The 14,881-nt window shown below is 43.3% G+C and overlaps 1 protein-coding gene across 2 annotated transcripts in view; it reads left to right on the top strand.

The window, feature by feature from the left end:
- nup155 (nucleoporin 155) overlaps positions 1-14,881 on the top strand; it is a 278,025-nt gene that overhangs the window by 136,057 nt on the left and 127,087 nt on the right. For both annotated transcript variants that reach the window (XM_073047830.1, XM_073047831.1), the window contains 2 exons: positions 484-569; positions 12,576-12,638. In XM_073047830.1, coding sequence (XP_072903931.1) covers positions 484-569; positions 12,576-12,638 — 149 coding nt within the window. The remainder of the gene's footprint in view (positions 1-483; positions 570-12,575; positions 12,639-14,881) is intronic.

Below are 14,881 nucleotides of genomic sequence, written 5' to 3'. Positions count from 1 at the left end.
CAAGTCATTGGGTGTATTTAAGGGAGAGATAGATAGGTTTTTGATTAGCCAGGGCACCAAAGGGTATGGGGTGAAAGCAGGGGAGTGGGGATGACTGGAAGAATTGGATCAGCTCATGATTGAATGGCAGAGCAGAATCGATGGGCCAAATGGTCTACTTTTGCTCCAATATCTTATGGTCTTATGAGAAGGCTTTAGAATTTAAATTTTACTTAAATTCACCTCTTTATATTCTCTTTATAGCTCAACCTCAACTAGTTCTGTTTTGCAAAATGAAGTTCTATTCGCTCATTTGGCACTGAGTGGGTTGATGCGCTGCATGTTGAGATCACGCAGATTAGAGGCTTGATGTCTTTGCTAAAGTGGGTTCTATCAGTTGCCCCATTGTTCCTCTGTGGATGTGAAATAGTTATCCAGAGTGAGATGGAAGCCAGCACTACCACAGACTAAACTGTAGCTGTACTAAATACTCTTCTCTTTCAGATATGGTGGAGAAGCACAGATGCGTTTTCCAGCAGCCATTCAGCAGCCAATAAACGTGGGACCTATCTTTAGCTCACCACATGCAGGTTAGTATCTGTTCCTTTCCTCCCAAGCCAACTCAACAGTTGCTCATCTTGTAAACTAGAACTTGGGATCAGTATTTTTAAAAGAGTTTAATTCTTACAATGACGAAAGTGTGTTAACCTTTCAATAAGGTGGTGGTGGTGCACTCGTATGCAGAAGCTTCTACACAGCCTACCGAAAGTGTTATTGTACTTATTAACTGTATTTTTGCTGGACATAAAGAACAGCAGGTCTATCCCATCAGTGAGTTGCTCAGAGAAACTGAAGTAGCTAGATCTGGATGGGTCGCATATTTGCAGTCATCCAGGGGAAGGTACCTGGGAGTCGGTGTGGCGTGGTACCCATGCTGCAGTCAGTGCTGCTCTCCAGTGTTTGCTTGGAAGAAAACGATGTATTGTGTGTAACTGCAGACTGCTGCAGCATTCATGGACTCGGATCTGGACTATTTTTTTTATGTGACTGTATTTTACTGCTGACTTATGTGCTGTGTGTGTTTTGTTACTTTGTTTTGCACCTTGGTCCCCAAAGTAATGCTGTTTTGTTTGGCTCTATTCATGGGAATTTATTTATGGTTAATGACAATTAAACTTGAACTTGAATACTAATATCACACAAGATACTGTAGCTGGAACATTACCTCTCGGCTCTTAAACTCAGTCCCACAGTTGATGAAGGCCAGTGCACCATATGCTTTCTTAACCACAGAGTCAACCTGTGCAGCAGCTTTGAGTGTCCTATGGACTCAGATCCTAGGATGCCTCTGATCCTCCACACTGCCAAGAGTCTTATCATTAATACTATATTCTTCCATCATATTTGTCCTACCAAAATGAACCACCTCACACTTCTATCTGAGTTGAACCCCATCTGCTACTTCTCAGCCCCTTTTTGTATCCTATCGATATCCTGCTGTAGCCTCTGACAGCCCTCCACAGTATCCACAACACCCCCAACCTTTGTGTCATCAGCAAATTTACTAACCCACCCCTCCACTTCCTCATTCAGGTCATTTATAAACATCACGAAGAGAAGGGGTCCCAGAACAGATCCCTGAGGCACCCCACTGGTAACCGACCTCCATGCAGAACATGACCAGTCAATAACTACTCTTTTCCTTCTGTGACTAAGCCAATTATGGATCCTAAAGCAAGGTCCCCTTGGATCCCCTGCCTCCTTACTTTCTCAATAAGCCTTGCATGGGGTACCTTATGAAATGCCTTGCTGAAATCCATAGACACTGTCACAATTGATTGGCCCTATTCTCTCACCTCTTATCCACTTGCTTTTCACATATCGTGGAATGCCTTGGGCTCTTCCTTAATCCTGCTCGCCAAGGCCTCCTCATGGCCCCTTCTGGTTCTCCTATTTTAGTTATTAAGCTCTTGCCTGCTAGCCTTATATGTAATCTTCTAGATCTCTACCATTACTTAGTTTTTTGAACCTTTCATAAGCTTTTCTTCTTGACTAGATTTTCAACAGCCTCTGTGTACCACGGTTCCTGTACTCTACCATCCTTTCCCTGTCTCATTGGAACGCCACGCAAATATTCCCTGAACATTTGGCACATTTTGCTGTACGTCCCTGAGAACATCTGTTCCAAATTTAAGCGTTGAAGTTCTTGCCTGATAGCTTCACCCTGTACACATCAGACTTCCAATATAACTCGGAGTCCTGCCATGTGCAGAAGTTCGCTGATGACACGGCCATAGTGGGGTGTGTCAGGAATGGACAGGAGGAGGAGTATAGGAAACTGATACAGGACTTTGTGATATGGTGCAACTCAAACTACCTGCGTCTCAGTATCACCAAGACCAAGGAGATGGTGGTGGACTTTAGGAGATCTAGGCCTCATATGGAGCCAGTGATCATTAATGGAGAATGTGTGGAGCAGGTTAAGACCTACAAGTATCTGGGAGTACAGTTAGACAAGAAGCTAGACTGGACTGCCAACACAGATGCCTTGTGCAGGAAGGCACAGAGTCGACTGTACTTCCTTAGAAGGTTGGCGTCATTCAATGTCTGTAGTGAGATGCTGAAGATGTTCTATAGGTCAGTTGTGGAGAGCGCCCTCTTCTTTGTGGTGGCGTGTTGGGGAGGAAGCATTAAGAAGAGGGACGCCTCACGTCTTAATAAGCTGGTGAGGAAGGCGGGCTCTGTCATGGGCAAAGTACTGGAGAGTTTAACATCGGTAGCTGAGCGAAGGGCGCTGAGTAGGCTACGGTCAATTATGGAAAACTCTGAACATCCTCTACATAGCACCATCCAGAGACAGAGAAGCAGTTTCAGCGACAGGTTACTATCGATGCAATGCTCCTCAGACAGGATGAAGAGGTCAATACTCCCCAATGCCATTAGGCTTTACAATTCAACCGCCAGGACTTAAGAACTTTTTAAAAGCTATTATTAATGCTTTTTGAGATAGTGATTTAGATGCATATCATATTTTTACTGAGTTAAGTATTGTATGTAATTAGTTTTTCTACAACAAGTGTATGGGGCATTGGAAAAAAAAGTTGAATTTCCCCATGGGGATGAATAAAGTATCTATCTATCTATCTATCTATATTTCCCTTTACTCCAATTAAATGCTTTCCTAAGTTGTCTGTTCCTATCCCTTTCCAATGCTATGGTAAAGGAGTTAGAATTGTGATCACTATCTCCAAAATGCTCTCCGGCTGCGAGACCTGACACCTGAGCGGATTCATTTCCCAATACCAGATCAAGTGCAGCCTCTCCTCTTGTAGGCTTACCTACATATTGTGTCAGGAGCAAGTCACCAGTTTTTCAGGAAAAAGTTCAGATTTTTCGTACAAACTACTTGGGATGAAAGAGGCACGACTGTGCAGGCGCGTGACCTCAGAGCGCGGAAGATTTAAAAAGGGAAGCAAGCTTCAACGATTCTTCTGAATCACAGCAAGCAGGCAGAGGAGTAAGTTGCCGGTTTTTCGGGAAAAAGTTCAGATTTTTCTTTCAAACTACTTGGGATAAAAGAGGCACGACTGTGCAAGCGCGTGACATCAGAGCGCGGAAGATTTAAAAAGAACACCGCCATATCCAGTGGGCAGCAGAGTGAACGGGGACAGAGTGATAGGGCTTTGGCTCAACGGGCTTAGGCGGAAACGGGAAGAGGCTTCCTGCGACGGTTGAGTCTTACAGTTAAATGGTAGGTTACAGGTTTGTTTATTTAGAGCTAACAGTAGCGTTAGAGGTATGCATTTAGGATTAGTGTTGTACCTGGAGTGAGGAATCTGGAGCAACAACTTGATGACCTTCAGCTTATTAGAGAAAGTGAGGAGGTGATCGGTAGTACCTATAGAGAAATAGTTGACAGCACCTCCGTGACAGTCCCCCTCAGGAATCGATATATAGTTTTAGATACTGTTGGAGAGGTTGACCAGACAGAGGAAGACCACAACGAACAGGACTCTGGCACTCTGCCCTGTGCCGTGATCAAGCGAGCAAGGAGAAATGCCGTCGTTATAGGGGATTCCATCGTGAGGGGAACAGACAAGAGATTCTGCGAGCCGAACAAGGATACCTGAATGGCGTGTTGCCTCCCTAGTGCGAGGGTACGAGATATCTCGGATCGGGTCCAGAATATTCTCAGGAGAGAGGGCGAGCAACCAGAAGTCTTGGTACGTGTTGGTACCAATGACAGACAGAAAAAGAGAGGAGTTCCTGAAGGAAGATTACTGGGAGCTAGGAAGAAAATTAAAAAGCCGGAGTTCCAGAGTAATAATCTCAGGATTACTGCCTGAGCCACGTGCTAATGATTGTCAGAATAGCAGAATTAAGCAGATGAATGTGTGGCTAAGTAACTGGTGCAGGGGGCAGGGCTTCAAATTCTTAGATCACTGGGATCTATTTTGGGGAAGGCATGACCTATACAGAAACGATAGGTTACACCTGAACTCCAAGGGTACTAATATCCTGGCGGGATTGTTTAATATAGCTGTTACGGAGGGTTTAAACTGAGTTGGCAAGGGGAAGGAAACCAGGGTGTTAGGGTCGAAGAAGAGGAAAATAGAAATAAGTCAAGGAAGTCCTGCTGTTCGGGAGGACTTAAACTAATGTGGCAGGGGGATGGGAACAAGTGCAGAGAGACAGAGGGGTGTAAAATGAGGGTAGAAGCAAAAAGTAGTAAGGTGAAAAGTAAAAGTGGCAGGCAGGCAAATCCAGGGCAAAAATCAAAAAGGGCCACTTTTCAACATAATTGTATAAGGGCTAAGAGTGTTGTAAAAACAAGCCTGAAGGCTTTGTGTGTCAATGCGAGGAGCATTCGTAACAAGGGGGGGTGAATTGAATGTGCAGATAGTTATTAATGAATATGATATAGTTGGGATCACAGAGACATGGCTCCAGGATGACCAAGGATGGGAGCTCAACATCCAGGGATATTCAATATTCAGGAGGGATAGACAGGAGAGAAAAGGAGGTGGGGTAGCCTTGCTGGTTAGAGAGGAGATTAACGCAATAGAAAGGAAGGACATTAGCCTGGAGGATGTGGAATTGATATGGGTAGAGCTGCATAACTCTAAGGGGCAGAAAATGCTGGTGGGAGTTGTGTACAGGCCACCTAACAGTAGTAGTGAGGTTGGGGATGGCATTAAACAGGAAATTAGAAATGCGTGTAATAAAGGAACAGTAGTTATAATGGGTGACTTCAGTCTACATATAGATTGGGTGAACCAAATTGGTAAGGGTGCTGAGGAAGAGGATTTCTTGGAATGTATGCGGGATGGTTTTCTGAACCAACATGTTGAGGAACCAACTAGAGAGCAGGCCATTCTAGACTGGGTATTGAGCAATGAGGAAGAGTTAGTTAGCAATCTTGTCGTGCGAGGCCCCTTGGGTAAGAGTGACCATAATATGGTGGAATTCTTCATTAAGATGGAAAGTGACATAGTTAATTCAGAAACAAAGGTTCTGAACTTAAAGAAGGGTAACTTGAAGGTATGAGACGTGAATTAGATAAGATAGACTGGCAAATGATACTTAAAGGGTTGACGGTGGATATGCAATGGCAAGCATTTGAAGATCACATGGATGAACTATAACAATTGTTCATCCCAGTTTGGCAAAAGAATAAACCAGGGAAGGTAGTGCACCCGTGTCTGACAAGGGAAATTAGGGATAGTATCAAGTCCAAAGAAGAAACATACAAATTAGCCAGAAAAAGCGGCACACCTGAGGACTGGGAGAAATTCAGAGTCCAGCAGAGGAGGACAAAGGGCCTAATTAGGAAAGGGAAAAAAGATTGAGAGAAAGCTGGTAGGGAACATAAAAACTGACTGTAAAAGCTTTTATAGATATGTGAAAAGAAAAAGATTGGTTAAGACAAATGTAGGTCCCTTACAGTCAGAAACAGGTGAATTGATCATGGGGAACAAGGACATGGCAGACCAATTGAATAACTACTTTGGTTCTGTCTTCATTAAGGAGGACATAAATAATCTCCTGGAAATAGTAGGGGACCGAAGGTCTAGTGAGATGGAGGAACTGAGGGAAATACATGTTAGTAGGGAAGTGGTGTTAGGTAAATTGAAGGGATTAAAGGCAGATAAATCCCCAGGGCCAGATGGTCTGCATCCCAGAGTGCTTAAGGAAGTAGCCCAAGAAATAGTGGATGCATTAGTGATAATTTTTCAAAACTCTTTAGATTCTGGATTAGTTCCTGAGGATTGGAGGGTGGCTAATGTAACCCCACTTTTTAAAAAAGGAGAGAGAGAGAAACCGGGGAATTATAGACCGGTTAGCCTGACATCGGTGGTGGGGAAAATGCTAGAGTCAGTTATCAAAGATGTGATAACCGCACATTTGGAAAGAGGTGAAAACATCGGACAAAGTCAGCATGGATTTGTGAAAGGAAAATCATGTCTGACGAATCTTACAGAATTTTTTGAGGATGTAACTAGTAGAGTGAATAGGGGATAACCAGTGGATGTGGTATATTTGGATTTTCAGAAGGCTTTTGACAAGGTCCCGCACAGGAGATTAGTGTGCAAACTTAAAGCACACGGTTTTGGGCGTATGGTATTGATGAGGATAGAGAATTGGTTGGCAGACAGGAAGCAAAGAGTGAGAATAAATGGGACCTTTTCAGAATGGCAGGCAGTGACTAGTGGGGCACCACAAGGCTCAGTGCTGGGACCCCAGTTGTTTACAATATATATTATTGATTTAGACGAGGGAATTAAATGCAGCATCTCCAAGTTTGCGGATGACACGAAGCTGGGCGGCAGTGTTAGCTGTGAGGAACATGCTAAGAGGATGCAGGGTGACCTGGATAGGTTAGGTGAGTGGGCAAATTCATGGCAGATGCAATTTAATGTGGGTAAATGTGAGGTTATCCACTTTGGTTGGAAGAACAGGAAAACAGATTATTATCTGAACGGTGGCCGATTAGGAAAAGGGGAGGTGCAACGAGACCTGGGTGTCATTATACACCAGTCATTGAAAGTGGGCATGCAGGTACAGCAGTGGTGAAAAAGGCGAATGGTATGTTGGCATTCATAGGAAGAGGATTCGAGTACAGAAACAGGGAGGTTCTACTGCAGTCATACAAGGCCTTGGTGAGACCATACCTGTAGTATTGTGTGCAGTTTTGGTCCCCAAATCTGAGGAAAGACATTTTTGCCAAAGAGGGAGTACAGAGAAGGTTCACCAGATTGATTCCTGGGATGGCAGGACTTTCATATGAAGAAAAACTCATTCGACTGGGCTTATACTCACTGGAATTTAGAAGATTGAGGGGGGATCTTATTGAAACGTATAAAATTCTAAAGGGATTGGACAGGCTAGATACAGGAAGATTGTTCCCGATGTTGGGGAAGTCCAGAACGAGGGGTCACAGTTTAAGGATAAAGGGGAAGTCTTTTAGGACCGAGATGAGGAGAAACTTCTTCACACAGGGAGTGGTGAATCTGTGGAATTCTCTGCCACAGGAAACAGTTGAGGCCAGTTCATTGGCTATATTTAAGGGGGAGTTAGATATGGCCCTTGTGGTTAAAGGGATCAGGGGGTATGGAGAGAAGGCAGGTACAGGGTTCTGAGTTGGATGATCAGCCATGATCATACTGAATGGCAGTGCAGGCTAGAAGGGCCGAATGGCCTACTACTGCACCTATTTTCAATGTTTCTATGAAACCTTCCTGAACACACCTAACAAACTCCGCCCCATCTAAAACCCTTGCTCAAGGGAGATGCCAAACAATATTTGGGAAATTAATATTTTCCACCACGATAACCCTGTTATTATTATACCTTCCCTGAATCTGTCTCCCTATCTGCTCTTCTATGTCCCTGTTACGATTGGGTGGTCTGTTTAAAAAAAAAAACAAACAAACAAAAACCCTAACATCATTTGCCTCTCTCCCTGTCCTTTCTGAAACGTGTCTACCCTGGTGCTCTAAGTAGCCATTCCTGCTCCTGAGCCATCCAGGTCTCTGTAATGGCCACAACATCATAGCTCCAAGTACTGATCCATGCTTGAAGCTCATCCACTTTGTTCATGATGCTTCGTGTATTAAAATAAGACACATCTCAAACCATTGGTCTGAGTGTATTCCTTCTCTATCACCTGCCTATCCTCCCTCTCACGCTGTTTCCAAGCTTTCTCTATTTGTGAGCCAACAGCCCCTTCCTCCATTGCTTCAGTTAGGTTCCCACCCCCCAGCAATAGTAGGTTAAACTCTCCCCAATAGCCTTAGGAAAGCTCCCTGCCAGGATATTGGTCATCCTCGCAATTAAGTACAACCCGTCTTTTTTTGTACAGGTAACACTTGCCCCAAAATAGGTCCCAATGATCCCGAAATCTGAATCCCTGTCCCCTGCTCCAATCCCTCAGCCATTACTGTCGTGTGGCACACGCAGTAATCCCAAGATTACTACCGTTACGCCCTGCTTCTCAACTTCCTTCCTAACTCCTTGTAGTCAGTTTTCAGGATCTCCTGCCTTTTCCTAGGAATTTCATTTCAGGGAATGTGTTTCCCATGCACCCACTGCCTTGGAGTAATTTAGTATGGAAACAGGCCCCTTGGCTCACCACGTCAACCATCAAGTACCATCCATATTAATTCTGTTTACCAGCACTTGCTTCATCAAGTTCAAGTTTAATTATCATTGAACCATGCAGGAATATAGCCAAGTGAAACAGCATTCCTCTAGGGCCAAGGTGCAAAACAGATTACCAACAGCACACAGCACAAATAGCTCATATGGCTACGATTTCGGAAAAACATAGTTACAAATAAAAAAATAGTATAGCCAAAGTCCCTGAGTAACATGGCAGTAAATTGTCCATCACCAGCCCCCAACCCAAGCACAGAATACAGGCCTCTCTCACACCACCTTAAATCTCCTCTTTGGTGACTGTAGCAGGCGAAATCATGACTTCGACTGAGTCTTTGCATCAAACTAGGCAACACAGGTCTCCTGTCATCGGTATTGGCAATGAACTAGAGAACTGGACTTGCAGAATAGTACGTTTCCAATGTCCAACAGGGTCTTATGATCACAAGAAAAATGTCCAGGACATTCACTCACTTGGTTTGTTGGACCATGCACCATCTCAGTGCAACAGTATGCAACAGCAGAACAATGGTACCCAATAAGTCCAGCTCCAACGCTATTGAGCAACTTGCTGATGGGATAGTCCTGCAGTATCCAGCAGTGACTTTGATCATAGGAGAGACTTACAAAACGGACAAATGCTCCTTTAATTAGACTTCTATACCTTATAGTCTATATACCTTCATAGTCTATTATACTTGAATGTTCTGAGAAATCATAGATCTCTCAAGGTTAGTGGTTAAGAAGGCATACAGTGTGCCGGCCTTTATTAGTCGGGGAATAGAGTTCAAGAGCCACAAGGTAATGTTATAGCTCTATAAAACTCTACTCAGACCACACTTGGTGATTAGATAGATAGATAGATACTTTATTCATCCCCATTGGGAAATTCAACATTTTTCCAATGTCCCATACACTTGTTGTAGCAAAAAAAGGCTTCTACAGTTATATTAAAAGCAAGAGGATAGTGAGGGATAAAATTGGTCCCTTAGAGAATCAGGGTGGTCAGCTATGTGTGGAGCCGAGGGAGATGGGAGAGATTTTGAACGATTTCTTCTCTTCGGTATTCACTAAGGAGAAGGATATCGAATGGTGTAAGGTGTGGGAAACAAGTAAGGAAGTTATGGAACCTATGACAATTAAAGAGGTGGAAGTACTGGCGCTTTTAAGAAATTTAAAAGTGGATAAATCTCCGGGTCCTGACCGGATATTCCCCAGGACCTTGAGGGAAGTTTGTGTAGAGATAGCAGGAGCTCTGACGGAGATCTTTCAGATGTCATTAGAAACAGGGATTGTGCCGGAGGATTGGCGTATTGCTCATGTGGTTCCATTGTTTAAAAAGGGTTCTAGAAGTAAGCCTGGCAATTATAGACCTGTCAGTTTGACATCAGTGGTGGGTAAATTAATGGAAAGTATTCTTAGAGATAGTATTTATAATTATCTGGATAGACAGGATCTGATTAGGAGTAGCCAGCATGGATTTGTGCGTGGAAGGTCATGTTTGACAAACCTTATTGAATTTTTTGAAGTAGTTACGAGGAATGTTGACGAGGGTAAGGCAGTGGATGTAGTCTATATGGACTTCAGCAAGGCCTTTGACAAAGTTCCACATGGAAGGTTAGTTAAGAAGGTTCAGTCGTTAGGTATTAGTGCTGGAGTAATAAAATGGATTCAACAGTGGCTAGATGGGAGATGCCAGAGAGTAGTGGTGGATAATTGTTTATCGGGATGGAGGCCGGTGACTAGCGGGGTGCCTCAGGGATCTGTTTTGGGCCCAATGTTGTTTGTAATATACATAAATGATCTGGATGATGGGGTGGTAAATTGGATTAGTAAGTATGCTGATGATACTAAGGTAGGAGGTGTTGTGGATAATGAGGTGGGTTTTCAAAGCTTGCAGGGAGATTTATGCCGGTTAGAAGAATGGGCTGAACGTTGGCAGATGGAGTTTAATGCTGAGAAGTGTGAGGTTCTACATTTTGGCAGGAATAATCCAAATAGAACATACAGGGTAAATGGTAGGGCATTGAGGAATGCAGTGGAACAGAGAGATCTAGGAATAACAGTGCATAGTTCCCTGAAGGTGGAGTCTCATGTAGATAGGGTGGTGAAGAAGGCTTTTGGAACGCTGGCCTTTATAAATCAGAGCATTGAGTACAGAAGTTGGGATGTAATGTTAAAATTGTACAAGGCATTGGTAAGGCCAAATTTGGAATATTGTGTACAGTTCTGGTCACCGAATTATAGGAAAGATATCAATAAATTAGAGAGAGTGCAGAGACGATTTACTAGGATGTTACCAGGGTTTCAGCACTTAAGTTACAGAGAAAGGTTGAACAAGTTAGGTCTCTATTCATTGGAGCGTAGAAGGTTGAGGGGGGATTTGATCGAGGTATTTAAAATGTTGAGAGGGATAGATAGAGTTGACGTGAATAGGCTGTTTCCATTGAGAGTAGGGGAGATTCAAACGAGAGGACATGATTTGAGAGTTAGGGGGCAAAAGTTTAAGGGAAACACGAGGGGGTATTTCTTTACTCAGAGAGTGATAGCTGTGTGGAATGAGCTTCCTGTAGAAGTAGTAGAGGCCAGATCAGTTGTGTCATTTAAGGTAAAATTGGATAGGTATATGGATAGGAAAGGAGTGGAGGGTTATGGGCTGAGTGCGGGTAGGTGGGACTAGGTGAGATTAAGAGTTCGGCACGGACTAGGAGGGCCGGAATGGCCTGTTTCCGTGCTGTGATTGTTATATGGTTATATGGTAAAAAACTCATTACATACAATACTTAACTCAGTAATAATATGATATGCATCTAAATCACTAACTCAAAAGCATTAATAATAGCTTTAAAAAAAAAACTTCTTAAGTCCTGGCAGTTGAATTGTAAAGCCTAATGGCATTGGGGAGTATTGACCTCTTCATCCTGTCTGAGGAGCATTGCATCGACAGTAACCTGTCGCTGAAACTGCTTCTCTGTCTCTGGATGGTGCTATGTAGAGGATGTTCAGGGTTTTCCATAATTGACCGTTATGTTCACTTCTGGTTGCCTCATTATGGGAAGGATGTATTAAGTTTTAGAGAAGGTGCAGAGGAGATTTGTCAGGATCCTGCCTGGATTAGAGAGCACATCTTACGAGGTAGGGTTGAGCAAGATAGGGCTTTTATCTTTGGAGCGAAGGAGGATGAGAGGCAACCTGACAGGTATATAAGATTATTAGAGACATGGACAGTCAGCACCTTTTTCACAGGGCATCAGTGGCCAATACCAGAGAACATCGGTTTAAGGTGAGTGGAGAAAAGTTTCTGAGAGATGTCAAAGGGATTTCTTTTTTTTAAAAAAAAGAAGTGTTGGTTACCTGGAAAGCACAACCGGGGTACTGGTTGAGGCTGATAAAACAGGGACTTTTAAGTGACTCTTAAATAGGCACGTGGATATAGGAGAATTGGAAAAACTTTGTAGGAAGGAAGGGTTACATAGATCATAGAATAGGTTTATTTAGACTGGCACAAAACCATGGCCTTGAAGGTCCTGTACTGTGCTGTACTGGAATATGGGGATCCTGTATTGGTCTCTACAGCCAGAGTGGACCTAACCTGAGGACTCACCAATAGACAACCTCATAGGAGAAGGCCACACTCATCGAGTGGTTGCATATCTACAGAGCTGTTCTATGTACCTGCCTCTATCATCCCATATTCCAAATATGTGGGTGAAAAATCTCTTCCCCAGATTCCATCTAAACCTTTTTCCCTTTAGCACAAACCTGTTAGCAATTGTATTGTGAAAAGTGTCCATGCAGTTAACCCATGATTTTATTTCTGATTTTTTATCATTTGCAGGTCTTTTTGTTTTGATTTTCTGTTGATATTTAGCTATTGGATGTAAAATTGCCGTGGGTGATGTCTCCCTCACTGGGTCCATGTCTCTCTCCCTCTCCAGGTTCCACAATGCCTCCTGGGAGTCCATTCCCCAGTCCCAGTCTCTCAGCCATTCCAGCTTCAGGTACATTGGTTAAAATTGGCCTTCTCAGTCAAGCACTGATTTATTGCATCTCTTACCTCTTCCTTATTCCCACCTCCACCATTCACCCGTCCCTTCTCTATCCTTTCCCCTTCTCTCACCATCTCTGCAGACCATTCCCCTCCCTCTTCCACTGCTATTCTCCCCCCCTCCCCCCACACCTAAACCTCCTTGCCTAGACTTTCATAAGAAATCTGCAAGATGGCAGTGTGCCTGGACGCAGTTCCACTCTGGCTCTAAACAATGGTAAAATTTGCTTGTCCTGTTCGTCTTTTCTAAAAAAAAACACCACTGCTGAATATTAAGAATTTTTAAATCTGCAACGTTAACCTCACTAGCAACTGGAACAGCAAAGGTACTGCACAGTCGCACACTAACATGGGCAGCTTTCACTCCATGGTCTACAACATCTACTCCAGGAAGTTGCCATCGGAATCAGTGCGCTTGAATGTAGAAGCGCAGTAAGTGAAACAGCATTAAAGCAAAACTTAAAGTGGATTCCTGCAGGCTGGCACCCCTGTTGATTCTATTCGCTAACGTCCAGCCTTTGGAAAATAAATTGGATTACTTGAGGCTTCACCTGAACCAGTGGGAGAAGAGGCACTGTTGCACACTTGTCCTGACAGAAATGTGGCTTCAAGACCATTCTGGACTTGGCAATCCTGCTAGAAGTCTTTCAGGTGGACAGAAATGCTGCGATCCTTGGAGGATACCTGTGCGTCTGCATCAAATGTCCTCCACAAACTCCCATCAGCACAGGGCTCTGCTTTACTCCCTTTACACTGTGTGGCTATGCACAGCTCCAATGCCATATTTAAGTTTGCCGATGATGTAGCTGCCATAAACCAAATTAAAGGTGGTGACGAATCAGCATTTAGGAGGGAGATTGCAAATCTGGTTGAGTGTTGGTTCAACAACTTCTAACTCAATGTTAACAAGACCCAGGAGCTGATAATTGACGTCATGAGGAGGAAATCAAAGGTCAATGAGACAGTTCTCATCAGGGAATCAGTGGTGGAGAGAGTCAGCAGCTCCCAATTCCTCAGTGTTATTATTTCAGAAGATCTGTCCTGGGTCTAACACTTAAGTGCAATTACGAAGAAACCATAGTTTGCAAAGATGTGGCATGACATCTAAAACTTAGGCAAACCCTTATAGATGCATGGTGGATAGTATATTGACTGGGTGCATTTCAGCTTGGTGTGGGAATGCCCATGAATGGAAAAATTTTGCAAAAACTAGTGGATACAGTCCAGTCCATCACAGGTAAAGCCCTCCCCACCATTGAGCACATGTATGCGATCGTTGTCACAAGAAAGCATCATCTATCACCACCCAGCTCATGGTCTCTTCTTGTCGCTACCATCAGGAAGAAGGATCAGGAACCTCATGATCTGTACTATCAGGTTTAGGACCAGTTATCACCCCTCAGCCATCAGGGTCTTGAACTAAAGGGGATAACTTCATTCAACTTCACTTGCTGCATCTCTGAAATGTTCCCACAATCTATGGAGTCACTCTCAAGGACTCTTCATCTCATGTTTTTGCTATTTATTGCTTATTATTATTATTTCTTTTTGTATTTGCAGTTTGTTGTCCATTGCACCTTGGTTATCTGCCATGTTGGTGTTGTCTTTCATTGATTCTATTATGGTTACTGGATTTATTGTGTATGCCTCCAAGAAAATGAATCTCAGGATTGCATATAGTAACGTATGTTTCTGTACTTTGATAATAAGTTTACTTTGTGAATCAGTAAGAACTGGTGTAGGAATGCCTCGGTAGCAAGGCTCCTCTGCTCATAGTAAATAGAGCTTTTAACGGTGGCGTGAACATAAAGCAGTATAGCACAGGAACTGGCCTTTTGACTTACAATGTTGCGCCAAACCAACTAAAAAGTAAATTAAATAAAAACTGATCCCTGTCCTTATCCCTCCATCTTCCTCATATTCATATGCCTATCTAAATGTCTCTTGAAAGCCTCTTATGTCAAATTAAATAAAATTAAGTTTAATTATCATTCAGCTGTGCTTGGGTACAGCTGAATGAAACAGTGTTCCTCTGGGGCCAAGGTGCAAAACATTCACAGTGCATTCAAACTAGTGAGCAAGAAGAAACATAATCACTCAAGAAACATACATATATAGTCCAAGATCCTGTCCTGCAAATTTATGATAGTCTCCAGGCAGTGTGCAGACTCACATAATCTACCCTGTCGTTCCACT

Source organism: Hemitrygon akajei, chromosome 6 (genome assembly GCF_048418815.1).
Source record: "Hemitrygon akajei chromosome 6, sHemAka1.3, whole genome shotgun sequence".
Taxonomy (NCBI): domain Eukaryota; kingdom Metazoa; phylum Chordata; class Chondrichthyes; order Myliobatiformes; family Dasyatidae; genus Hemitrygon; species Hemitrygon akajei.
Note: the sequence above shows the minus strand (reverse complement) of the source record. Positions and strands in the feature narration are given on the sequence as shown.